Genomic DNA, 13,134 nt, shown 5'->3' on the forward strand with positions numbered 1-13,134 from the left:
CCACCAGGGACCCAGAACCACCCAGGGGAGGGCCATGTGACCTGGCCTGGCTCATGCTCTCATTCGAGGATCCAACATCCCTGATCCTTGGCTCCAGTACAGGCATCATGGTCTTAGGTTTTCTTTGCTTTGATGATCTGATTAAACCAATCTCATGGCTCAAACACTCCAGGTCACTCTTGGATACAACTTGGAGTTCACTTGGGTATACTTTCTAATTGCAAGTGAGAGGTCCTCCTACCCTCTGCCTCTCTATTCTCCTGGACACATGTTGATCACTTCTGCTTGGCCTCATAACAAGTCCGTGATTTACCCAACACTTAATGAGTGATTGCTATAGACTTAGACTCTAAGGATATAGGTGCTTTATTTTATTTTATTTTATTTTATTTTATTTTATTTTATTATTTATTTATTTTTTCCAATATATGAAGTTTATTGTCAAATTGGTTTCCATAGGTGCTTTATTTTATATAGATCTGGTCACCGCTCTGATGGAGTTTATAACTTAGTGGTAGATGGAATCAGAACTTCAGCTACATATTTCACATCCGTTTTCTCTTGTAATTTTTCCAAATGAGGTCGCAGAGGCCATGGCAAGTGACTTGCCGAACTTCACGCAGCTAACCTATGATTGAGGCATACTTCAAACCTGGATCTGTCCAACACTAGAATTTTGCCCTTTGGGTCATATGGTACATTGCCACTTACTGTGGCTTTCCTTCTATTTGTTCCATAGCATCTAGTAGGAGAATGGTTTTATTTAAAAATTTTAAATTTTATTTTAGACAGGGAGAGAGCACAAGTGGGGGAGAGAGGCAGAGAGAGGGAAGGGGAGAGGGAGGGAGGGAGGGAGAGAGAGAGAGAGAGACAGAGAGAGACAGAGAGAATCTTAAGCAGGCTCCATGCTCAGTGTGAAGTCCAATGAGGGGCTCAATCCCATGACCCTGGGACCATGACCTGAGCTGAAATCAAGAGTCAGATTGAGCCGACTGAGCCACCGAGGCAACCCAGGAGAATGGTTTTGAATGGTCTTTTTGAATGATGCTTCTCCCTACAGAAGGCTATAGCCCTATTCCAATGATGCTGACATTTTGCATTCATTTATTAATCGAACAACATTTACTGAATATATGGTGAGAATCCAGTGGTAAGCAAGACACAATAGAACAATTAACAAGTAAACAAATAGATGACATGACAGTTTCAGATTGTGCCAAGTCCTGTGAATAAACTGAGTGGGAATAAAAATTTGCTTCAGAAAGTCTCTGTGGAAAGCACAGCATCTTTATAGTTTTTATGTTTATTTATTTTTTAGAGAGACAGAAAGAGCAGGGTAGGGGCAGAGAGAAAGAGAAAGAGAAAGAGAAAGAGAGAGAGAGAGAGAGAGAGAGAGAGAGAGACATAGAGAGAGAGAGAATCCCAAGCAGGCTGTCAGTGCAGAGTCTGATGCAGGGCTCGATCTCACTAACCCAACCGTGAGATTGTGACCTATGCTGAAATCAAGAGTTGGGCACTTAACCAACTGAGCCACCCAGGTGCCCCAGCATCTTTAAAATGTAAACATTTTACTACACGAGTGCCACTGATTGAGGACCTCACTCTGCCTGGATTCAAAAGTCTGCAGACAGCAGCAGTGAATGTGAATCAAACATCGCTGCTGCGAGGATTGTCTCATGTCTAAATTATTCTCATTCTTGGCTTATTATGTACTTTCTCATTACATAAATAAGCCATGAACACTGTAGAAAATATGGAGGGAAATACTAAAATATTTCCTGTAATTACACTGCTCAGATATCAGTGCTGTTAATACTGTATTATATTCCCTTCTGGTCACTTCTCTTTATAGTTTTATGTATGCATATTAAAAAATTAGAAATATAGTATATGGTTTTATATCCCAGCTTTTCACTTACTCATATTTTTATTTTTTCACATTTAATTATTATAATTTTTTTTTTAGTTGAAGTATGGTTGACATATATTATTATATTAGTTTTAGGTGTACGATTGTCTAACATTCTAAAAACTCTTCAGAATCATCTCTACCGGCTACATTTTTATAGCACATAGGAATATTATAATGTATTCCTTGTGTTATTGTTAGACATTTACATGGTTTCCTAGTTGTTGCTATTTTGGGTAAGAGTGCAGTGAATCTTTGTAATAAATTACTGTCCATATATTAAGTTATTTCCTTTGGATGGATTCCTAGAAGTGGAAGGAAGTGAAGGGTGAAGGGGCATAAACCCTTTTAAGGCTCTTGATACAAATGGCCAAGTTGATTTATGAGCCTATTGTACCAACCTACCCTCCCAATAGCAGTATGTGCTGGTGCTGGTCTTAATGTATTTCAACCAAGACTGAAAACTATCAGTGAAAGATTCCTAATATGATAGGTAAAAATATCATCTCATTACTGGTTCAGTGACCATTTCTTCGATTATAAGTAATATTTTACTTTTTTTATATTTGTTGGTCATTGTATTTCTTTTTTGAATTGCTGTTAACATTCTTTCTTTTTTTTTTTTTTTTTGTGGGGCCTGAACTCACGACCCTGACATCAAGACCTGAGATGAGATCAAGAGTTGGACGTGTAAACAACTGAGCCAGCCAGGCGCCCCTGAATTGTTGTTAATACTCTTATTTATTATCTGATTTTGACATTACTTAATGTATACCTTGCTCTCTTCCTGAAAAGATTTAAAGCAGCTTAAAGGTCACACAAAATACAAGACAGCATAAATTAAAATAGGATGAAGTAGGGGAAAAAAAAAACAATATGAAGCCAGGAATGATGCTTTTTAAGATGCATAACGCAATGTAAGTAAATCTGCTATTAGTGGGCAAGCAATTGCCTCCAAACCTTCCAGAAGTTAGCTCAGAAAGAGAACCTTGCCATTTACCCAGTTCACAGTGAATGAGAAAGAGACAGACAGAGAACTAATTGTTCAAGATAAGTGTAATTAATATTGGTATTAAAATCTGACAAAACTTTTAACTATTCTTATTTTGTGCCTCCTAGTTGTCAGACACAATGCGAATTGTTTTACTTGGATTATTTTAATTTTCATGACTACTCAGTGGGAGCGGGTGCTGGATTAATGTCGTTTACAATAGTGCCTGGCATATCAGAGTGGTCAATGAGTATTAAATTTTCTGTTATTATTACTAAGATTAAGTATTTCAATATCTAGAAGAACAAATCCCTTGAATCTTCTTTTTTTAGATTAAATTCAATATATATAAAAGAAATCTATTCAAAGTCCGGACCCCTCCACTCCTTCCAGACAAGACAAAACTCACAGGTGTCTGTACTTGGCCCTAACTCTTTGTTTTCCTAGGTCATGGTGCCCTTCATTCCCAGAAAATAGAACCCAAATACAAAACATAATCTTCTCTAGCCTGACCACAGCCCACATCCTGGACCAGTCCCTGGATGGAGCCTTTTGAGAACCCCACCACCTCCTGCTCCACCTGGCCAAGAGCTGCCCCCCTCCCTACATGGACAAGCTCTAACCCTCTCACAGACTTCACACCCCCTTAAAAGGCCCAGCCTGGGGGCACTCTTTTTTTTCTTTTTAAAAGATTATTCATCTTTGAGAGAGACAGAGAGGGAGAGAGACACAGAATCCGAAGCAGGCTCCAGGCTCTGCGCTGTCAGCAAGAGAGCCTGATGCAGGGCTCGAACTCATGAACCGCAAGATCATGATCTGAGCCGAAGTCGGACGCTTAACCGACTGAGCCACCCAGGTGCTTCAAGGGGCCGACTCTTGATTTCAGCTCAGGTAATGATCTCACGGTTGTGAGATTGAGTCCCCAGTGGGGCTCCACCCTGGGAATGGAGCCTGCTTGGGATTGTCTTTCTCCTTCTTTCTCTGCCCCTCCACCACTGGCGGGTGTACAGGAACACACTCTCTTAAAAAAAAAAAAAAAAAAAAGGCCCAGTCTCACAGAAGCTTGGGGCAACATTTCTCTAGATGCCTGGCTCCTCTCCTCCCTAGGAGAGGGAATAAACTCTGCCCTGCTTGTTGTTCTACTCTTTGTCATGCATGTCACTGGCCACCCTAACAATATATATTTTAGAAGATTCAGCAACAAACAAGTCAACAAAAATGTCTTTTGGGGATTTTAATTGGATTTGCTTTACAACCTATTAACTAATCAAGCAGAAATTTACCATCTCTAAATATTCAGTCTTCCAATTCAGTAATATGGCAGTTTGCTTATTAATTTATAATTTATTAAAAAGACCTTACTGAGATACAATTCACATACCATACAATTCACCCATTTAGAGTCTATAATTGGATAGGTTTTAGTATGTGCAAGATAGGTGCAACCATCAGCACGTTCTATTTTTTATCCAAACCATGTTGTGTTTTGTACATTAGAAAGTGTTTTAATGCAATTCTCACAGAGAACACTTCCCTGATCTATTATGGGTTTCTGCTGCCAGAGTGAATGGGATGTGTCTCCTATTATGTTTTCTAGCTGGAAGTACATGGAACCCGTGGGAAGTGCAGCTCTTCTCAGACTATAGCGTTCTCAGAATTTTCTTCTTTTAAGAGGTTTTCTCTCTAGAAGGACCGTCCCCTCTATTTCTTGTCCTACTCTTGTCCCCCTTTTCCTGGCTTTCCAATCTCGTAGCTCATGACGGAGTAGTCACGACTGTGGTTCTCTCCCTCCGATCTTGGGGCTTCTCCACACGCTGCCATGTCACCCTGAGGTGCTCTTCTCCTAATACCCTCTCCGGCTCCTTGTTAGCTCATTTACATCCTTCAGATCTCAGCCAGACTGGAGGCTGAGATTCCCCATTCAGATCAGGTCTCCTGTGAGGCTCTCAGATTCTATTGTATTTTATTTTGCAGTAACTTAACACGGTTTACATCACTAGCTGATTTATTTGCTCCCTTGATTGATGTCTTTCTTTCCCACTAAACTCCATGTTGCAAAGGCAGCGTCTGTTTTCTCGCTGCTAAATTCCCAGCCACCTAACCTGGTGCCTGGAACAGAAGTTACTGTTTGTTACTGGCTGAATTAGAGAAAGAACGAATGAATGGTTTGGTGTGGCTCAGTTTTCTTTCCCGTCGTCTCAAACTCCATTTTCGGTCTTGTTTGCCTTGGAGTTCTGGCATCCCTCCTTTGTTCAAGGCCAGCCTTTATTACATGAATTCATATGTTTTATTGGGCAGGCACGTGCTGTTATATGAAGATCAATAAAGGTGGTTTTTATTATTTTGGGAAATGCTCATCATTTCCTACTAGGACTTCGAGAGTGTCCTTTACTTTAATATTTCTGGTTAAAGTTTGCTCTTGCCTTCACAGCAGGTCTATTTAATTATTAATATTTACTTGAATGTTCACCAGGCCAGGACTGTATTTCCTAAGCAGCACCATCATCTGCCTGTACAAAAATGACACTAGCCTCTTATTCCCTCTATGGAGCTGACTTTTTGTTTTTTTTAAGACACACGGAGTTAAGGGGGCATTGTATGTGAGAAGCTGGAAAAGAGCTAGAAGGTCCATTAAAATCAGCAAATAGTTCATTTCAAATGCTTATGTATCCTTTCAACTGGGCCAATTCAACTCTAAGAGGGGAGGTGGGGCTTCATTTTTTAGTGTGCTTTGTGATTTGTGAAGGGATTTTCTCATCTTGTCCCATATCTCTGCAGATCGAATGTCAATGGCTGGAAGGTTCTAAGAACGTCCAATTCTGCACCTTAGATCATAGGCCCAGATGAAGACTTTGCTGGATAAAAATAATACTGTGGTTTCTATCCACCTGTCAATCATCTCAAAATGCTAAGAGGAAATAACTCTGGATGATGAGGCAATGGGTATTTGCTTCCATCTGTCTGCCTTACTCTATTTTCTGCATTGCCTATAATGAATAGTGCTAGTTTTATGTCGGAGAAATACCCATGTAAGCTCTATTAAATATATCACTCATAAATTCTTGCTTTCATGGTCCCATGCTTCAAGAGCCCACCCGCTTTGAAGCATGGAGCTTGCTTCCCAGAAGAGTCGGTGGGAGGCTGGGAGAAGCTACATATATTACTTTTAGTGTAAAATAAATTATTCTGGCAAAAACAGTTAAGTGAAGATAGAACCATCTTTTTGAATTTCATTTGCACAGCAGTTCAGTCCCTCTTCCTTGGGGTTAGCTATGGGAGCAACCAGCAACAAGATGATTTCTTCCCTCCAACCCCAGTCAGAAAAAAAAAGAAGTATTCTAACCTGCCCCGGCTACTGTAACATGTAGTGAATCATAAACTGGTCTGTTCTGCCCAGCATTTTGCTTTTAATTTTACTTGATTCAAATAGTTCGTTGAAGCCAGTGAATCTCAATTCTGAGATGGTGATAAAATATTCACGCTCTTAACAGTTTTATTAATTGTGATAAATGTATAGCCAGGATGCTAAACAACTATGATCATGAAGAAATATGGTGCCATTACATTTGCTCTAAGTTATCTAATATCATGGAAACAAATACTTATGCGGCCAGGGCTCAATTTACTGATGGGTTGTGTATAAATACAGATCACAAATCTCACTTTTTAAGTCAATAGGTTTTCATCCAAACACTTTTATAAGTGGTGTTTGGATTCCAAGATGGACATTTTTTTGTTTAAAAAAAAAAAGATGTAGTCAAAATTTGGGGTGAGAAATAGAAACCACTTACAAAACACCACTATTATAATTTAAAACATTATAATGCAAGGGAATGGTAAGAGGAAAAGGAAAGAAGAGATAGAACTTTGGGGAGTCCCTTTTTCAGATCTGGGGGCTTACACGGCCTCTAAGAGCTGAAGACATCTATTCCTAGGAGCATGTTTCTTCCTAAGGTGCTTCTAGAAGAGTCTGAGAGGTAGAATTCTCAAAGTGTTCAGGCACACAACTATAACAGGGAGGCATGGGGAGATTATCCTGAGGTAACTAAAGAAGAGTCGGAGAAGGAAAAGAGCATTCATGTGGAGGCACACTGAAATCTGTCTGAGGTGAATTAACTGAGCCAGAAGATTGCAACCAGGATGAAAATGGCAGCAAGGTATAATGTGGGCTGTCCTAACATCTAGCAAATGAGGAGCACAAAGGGAGATGAAAAGAAATAAGATAGTGAGTTGGGGGTGGAAGAATCTTCAGAGGATGACCAATACACCATCCAGCAGACACACAAATGTCCCAAGAAAACTACAGACTTCTTCGTAAATGACATGTTTTCACTTATCTGAACTAAAAGTCACTTCTTTGTGACTTTTATGTAGATGACATGTTTTCACTTATCGAACTAAAAGTCACTTCTATGTGACTTTTATGTAGATGACATGTTTTCACTTATCTGAACTAAAATGCCACCAAGTGTATTGGAAAAGTGAAAATGGAGTCTGGAAAAATACTAGGAAAAAGCAAACCATATAAACCCAGTTTCATCAGACATAAAACACACCCACACACACACTAATAATTCTCACGGTTTGGACTGGGCGCTGGTCAGCCCTTGTCCTCTCTGATAACACTAGCAAGAAGCTAGACATGGCAGGTAGGATAATAACAATCTTCACCTCAAAAAAGTAAAAATTCAAGCTACAGAAAGAGGGGTCTGTGTGACTTCATTACAGGGCACCTTATCTCCTTATTTTCTACCTTGTCTCTCCTCAAATCCTCTTCTCCAACAGCTTGGGACTCCTTTGTGCCTGTTGCTTTCCTCCAAATAGCAATTTTTCTCCCTACCACCTTCCCCCTTGGGAATCTCATACTCTCTTACGGCTTTAATACACAGGATCACCTTCTGGCCAGGAGTCCCACCAGCTTTCAATCTCACTCCTGAACTCGGGCTTCCAAATGCCTGCTGCATGTTGCCTGAATGTCCAAAACAGATTTTAAAATGCCATGTATGAAACTGAACTGATCACTATATTTTCTAGTCCACGACTTGCCTTTTCTGCTTCCTTGAATGGTACTGCCATGTCAGACACTCAGACCTGCAACTTTGAAGGAGACTCTGTTGCCTCTCACAGTCAGTTAACTGTCAAGTCCTAGTGACTTGATCACCACCATATTTCTTGCATCTGTCTTCTATCAGTGACTATAGCTACAACTTCAACTCTATTCATTGTCTTTCTCTTCTAATCTTATTTACACGCTGCTGCCAGAGCAACCATCCTCCTAAATGGATACTGTTCCACTCTGCTATTCTATTGTTCAAGAACGTCAGTGAATGGGGAGCCTGGGTGGCTCGTTGGTTGAGCGTCCGACTTTGGCTCAGGTCATGATCTCACAGCTTGGGAGTTAGAGCCCTGCGTTGGGCTCTGAGATCTGCTTCAGATTATGTCTCTCTTTCTCTGCCCCTCCCCTGCTTGCTCACTGTCTCTCTCTCTCAAATATAAATAAACATTAAAAAAAAATTTTTTTTAAATGTCAGTAGATCTCTACTGTCAGGTGAAGTTCACCTGTCTTAGCTTGATGTCAGAGATCTTCTGTTATCTCAAGTGAACTTAATTTTTATTATTTTATTATTATTTTTTAATGTTTATTTTATTCTGAGGGGGGAGGGGCAGAAAGAGATGGGGGCAGAGGATCCGAAGTGGGCTCCACACTGACAGCAATGAATCCGATGCATGCAGGGCTTGAACTCATAAACCGTGAGATCACTACCTGAGCCGAAGTTGGACGCTCAACTGACTGAGCCACTCAGGCGCCACCGAACTTAACTTTTAGACAAGGACTTCACCTCCTTCGTTTCGTGGAACATATGCTACGGCTAAATTGAACTCCTCAATATATCCTGATTGTGCCTTGTACTTTCCACCTCAAAGTAGTTCATTCTGTTGCTTTGCTTGGAATGACCATTCCTATGTCCTTGACACACATACCTGTCCAACTTCCAAGTGTTTTTCAAGAATAAGCACACATTTTTATCTTGTTAATTAAGCTTTCCTTTGGTATACTAAAGTGGAAGGTGATCACCCTTTCCTTGAACTTTGACAGTACTTCATGTTTTTAAACTTCAGCATGTTTACAACTTTCTAAGTTGTTTTCTCCTATACGGGTCTTATTTACTTCTGAATTTCTTGACATCATTTAGTACAAGAAAAAGATAAGTCCCCTAAAGAGCTTAGCATCAGTAGGACGAAAAGTGCCCGTGAGTAACTGCAATACACTTAAGAATGAATACTGATGACTGAAAGGGCATGAAAATGATTTTAATCATATCTCTCTGTGGGAGGGTGAAGACATTCTATCATTTGCATAATACCACATATCTGGATGAAAACTGAACAATTCTGTCATTAATGTCATTCGCCCAAAGTCCAGAATGTCAAGTACTTCTTAGTCAAATAACCTGGGTATCTTTATGTGACCAAAACCTATAAATGAGAGACTTTGCAACATAGAAACAACACTAGGGAAGAAACACATATTACTGGGGGGAACTTTAGTGGAAATTCATTTATTATCTCAAATTGAAAGCATTTTAGATTTAGGCTTGTCCCACTGCATTAAGAACTTACTAGCTATAACACATAGTCGGCTTTGTCTAGTTCTGCTCACTTTGTCTTGGGGGTGGGGTTAGATTTATAAAAACTTCACCTTTTATTCTGGTGGAGTTGGGGATGGAATGAGTGTCTCTTTTTGCTTAAAGAAATTGTTTTACTGCTGTGTACAGTTTATCTTCATGTTTTTTTATTTAATCCCCTAAAATAATCATTGCTTCAGGCTTCTCGCACACAGGATCCGTGACTTCATTCTGATAATCCTTGGTTTTGATTAATGAAACTTTAGTCAGTATTGTATTCACCTTTTTACGTTAGATAATGGTCTGGAATCTTCACGACAGCCATATATTAGTTTGTTTTTTGTACTAGATTGCATTGAATGGTTCCCACTCTGAGTTTGTAATTTAAGCATCGTATTGGCAAGATTCATGTAAAAAATCTAGCTAAGCCTCTAACAAGACAATGAATCTTTGGGAGGTCTACAGGTCTAGTCAGGCAAAGAATAAACAGAGGCTGCTAATACCACTGCAAAGCACAAATGCTGAAGCATCATGAAAATCTCTCTTAAGGGTGACACATTTACTTATGCTACAGACTTATTGGTGTTCACTAAATTCCAGCTCCTAACCTAAAACCCTGACTGTGAATTAAAAGGCAATGCAGTTCCTTGCCTAATCAGTAAGCCATTGTTTGTTGAACCTTCTCATGAGGTTCATGTCACTTACCAGGAGGTTTGCAGTGTATGGGTCAAGTTTCTCATGTACATTTGTTTGCAGAACAGATCGTATATCTTAGTACAAACCATTTATGAGAATTCTCTAAAGCTGCCACCAGCCCTCTGGGCCACTCCATCATTTGATAAAGACAGTTACAAATGTCTTATATGCTGGTGATCTATGAAATTAATTTTAAATGTTTAATGGAAGGGCGCCTGGGTGGCTCAGTCGCTTAAGCATCTGATTTGGCTCAGGTCATGATCTCACGGTTCATGAGTTCGAGCCCTGCGTTGGGCTCTGTGCTGACAGCTTATCCTGGAGCCTGCTTTGTTTTTTTAATTTCTCTCTGATTTTATTTTTTGTTTTTTAAATATAATTTATTGTCAGATTGGTTTCCCTACAACACCTAGCGCTCATCCCAACAAGTGCCCTTCTCCCTGCCCATAGCCTGCTTTGGATTCTGTGTCTCCATCTCTCTCTGCCCCTGCCCCACTCACACTCCAACTCTCCCTCAAAAATAAATAAAACACTAAAAAAACTAAAAAAATAAATGTTTAATATAAATTTATAGTAAAGGTTCAATACCTTGAGACTTGGTGTGAAAGGAGTATTTGAAAAGGCATCAGTATTTCCCAATTTGAAATGCTCAGCTGAGCTCAAGTTGTTTTAAACACAGTGCATCCCAGGAACGCCCACTGAATTACAACTTTCTCTAATCTCTCCTAGGTGGGTCGTGCACATTGGAACACTCTTGTCCTGGATCTGAATTCTGTTCCCTGTCAGGACTGTAGTGCTCCCTTGGGTCTTACTCCAATTCCCTTGAACCCTGACAACCACCTCCTCACTACAAGTCAGGTTGGACTAGGTTCTCCATACTCCTAGTCACTGGAAGGGGTCCTGTTTAAATCCAGAGAGAACACAAATATGGCTCTCCTTGAGTATCACCACTGCTTTACCTATTTGCCTGAACTCCATCCATCTCCTCCCTTCAACTCTTAGGGTCAGGTAGATATCTAGGATATCAAAGGCAGCCTAGAATAGATATACTTCTTTGAATGTCCTTGGACATTATAATGTGACTGTTGGCATCATCCCCTCAGCCAAGTTGGCCAGCTGTACAGCTTTCCGTATTGTGTAAAGACACCCTGTTCATAACTAATCTTGCCACCTCAGTTAGTTTAGTACTCCTTATTCTATGCCCATTGAGTTCTGTCGTGTCTGACTAAATGTTAGTTCTTTAATTTTAACTCTCTTTAATTCTAACTCTTCTTTACAATTTAAAACACAGATCCTACTATTTATTTTCGTTAATTCCCAAGAGAAGTAATAAATCAGTTTTTGCAGTCTGCGTTGGGTAAAAATACTTTGTAAGTCTATTCTTTGATGGACATTCTGTCAGATGCACAAATAACACAAGAGAAACTTACTAATAGACGCCCTTACAAAAAGACCTTCTCTAGCACAAACACCCCAGAACCCTCTCACTTTTTTTGTCTCATTCAATAAAACAATAAAATATTTAATTTAGTTCTTAGTCTCTACAGATGGCTGAGAGAATATTCTTGTGTTAGATGAAAGAACACAGACATACCACAGCTTAAGACACAATATATGGAGTTATAATGGGTGATAAAGAAAACTAGAGTAAAAAGGAGTATTACCTTAGGATCATGTATTCCAGAAAGCTCTTCATAGATCTTCTCGCCTACCATGACAGCAGCCAAGTTCGCCGTGTATGTAGAGAGGCAAAACATACAGAAAATGGCCCAAAGGTTCATTAGAAACCTGCCAGTCCAGCATTTGGGGGGTTTGATGGCTGCTGTTCTACCAAACAAGAGGGCATAACAGACATTCAAGGCTGAAGAGAAGGAGAAGACTTTACTTCTATTTCGCCCCTTGGGAGTCATGCCAAAGGGGCTCTTCCATTCATACAGAGTGAGGAAGATGGCAGTGATGTGCAGAGCCACAAAAATCCCCAGCCACATTGTCCAGTGGAGTGGCCACATGAAGGCTCCAATGGGAGCCGCTGTGTCTCGGGTCCTCACTAAGATGCCCAAGCTGGTGGAAAAGAAAGGGCTGGTAAAATCGATCACCTGGCTTCGTGCAGTATTGATGCTGAAGGAAGTGACTGCCAGGTGGGCTGACCCACTCAGAAGATCACCCACCAGCCCAGTCCAGTGCCCATTTTTCCAGGCTCCATACTTGCCATCCCCAACAATATAGAGGTCAAAGTCAAAGTTCATGTCTTCCGCTAGCTTTTCCAGCAGATCAATGCAATATCCATAGCAGCACTTCTTGAATTTGATGGGCACTGTATCATTACTGCTATGGAGGCTGCTAAAAAGGCCGTCCAATACAGAAGAGTCATTAGTCAAGGGGTTTAGACAGAGTTGGCCAGCAGGACACAAGCCTTCATCATCTACCTCCCGCGTGAAGACAAACGGATGCTCGATCAGGGTAACCACTCTCAGGTGTAGTTTACTTGGATGTTGGAAGTGGGTTTTGTGCCTCTGGGCCTGCTCTGGCCATATTCCGTAGTCCATGACAATCTTCCCCCCTTGCCATCTGCCCAGGCGGGTCCACATTGGCTTTCCCATGGGGTCATGTTGCAGATTCCAGATGAAAAAGTTGTTTTCTGAGCTGATGATAGTGGAACCTTTTACTCTGATGGAACCACTGAGGCCTCTGAAAGTGGTGTTAGCTAGAAACCTGGCAAAGAGGAGCAAAGGCAAAAAGTAAGGAAGAGAGGTGAGGCCAAAGACAGGAAACAGTGCTCATCTTTGCTTCCCTATCTTAATAAAAAGAAACTCTAAATTTTTTAAAGGCATTGCCTGTAACTTCTTCTGGAATTAATAAATTGGACTCCTTCTAAGAAAAGAGTCCTATTTCACTGAGCAAATGAGATCTCACCC

At 40.4% G+C, this 13,134-nt stretch overlaps 1 protein-coding gene across 1 annotated transcript in view; it reads right to left on the reverse strand.

Annotated features, from left to right (window-relative positions):
- The window catches only part of GRIN3A (glutamate ionotropic receptor NMDA type subunit 3A), a 172,213-nt gene that overhangs the window by 87,836 nt on the left and 71,243 nt on the right, over nucleotides 1-13,134 (reverse strand). Inside the window, exon 3 of the mRNA XM_025924865.2 lies at nucleotides 11,884-12,931. Within this exon, the coding sequence (XP_025780650.1) occupies nucleotides 11,884-12,931 (1,048 nt within the window). The remainder of the gene's footprint in view (nucleotides 1-11,883; nucleotides 12,932-13,134) is intronic.

This window comes from Puma concolor, chromosome D4 (genome assembly GCF_028749965.1).
Source record: "Puma concolor isolate L17-30 chromosome D4, mPumCon1.1.hap2, whole genome shotgun sequence".
Lineage (NCBI taxonomy): Eukaryota > Metazoa > Chordata > Mammalia > Carnivora > Felidae > Puma > Puma concolor.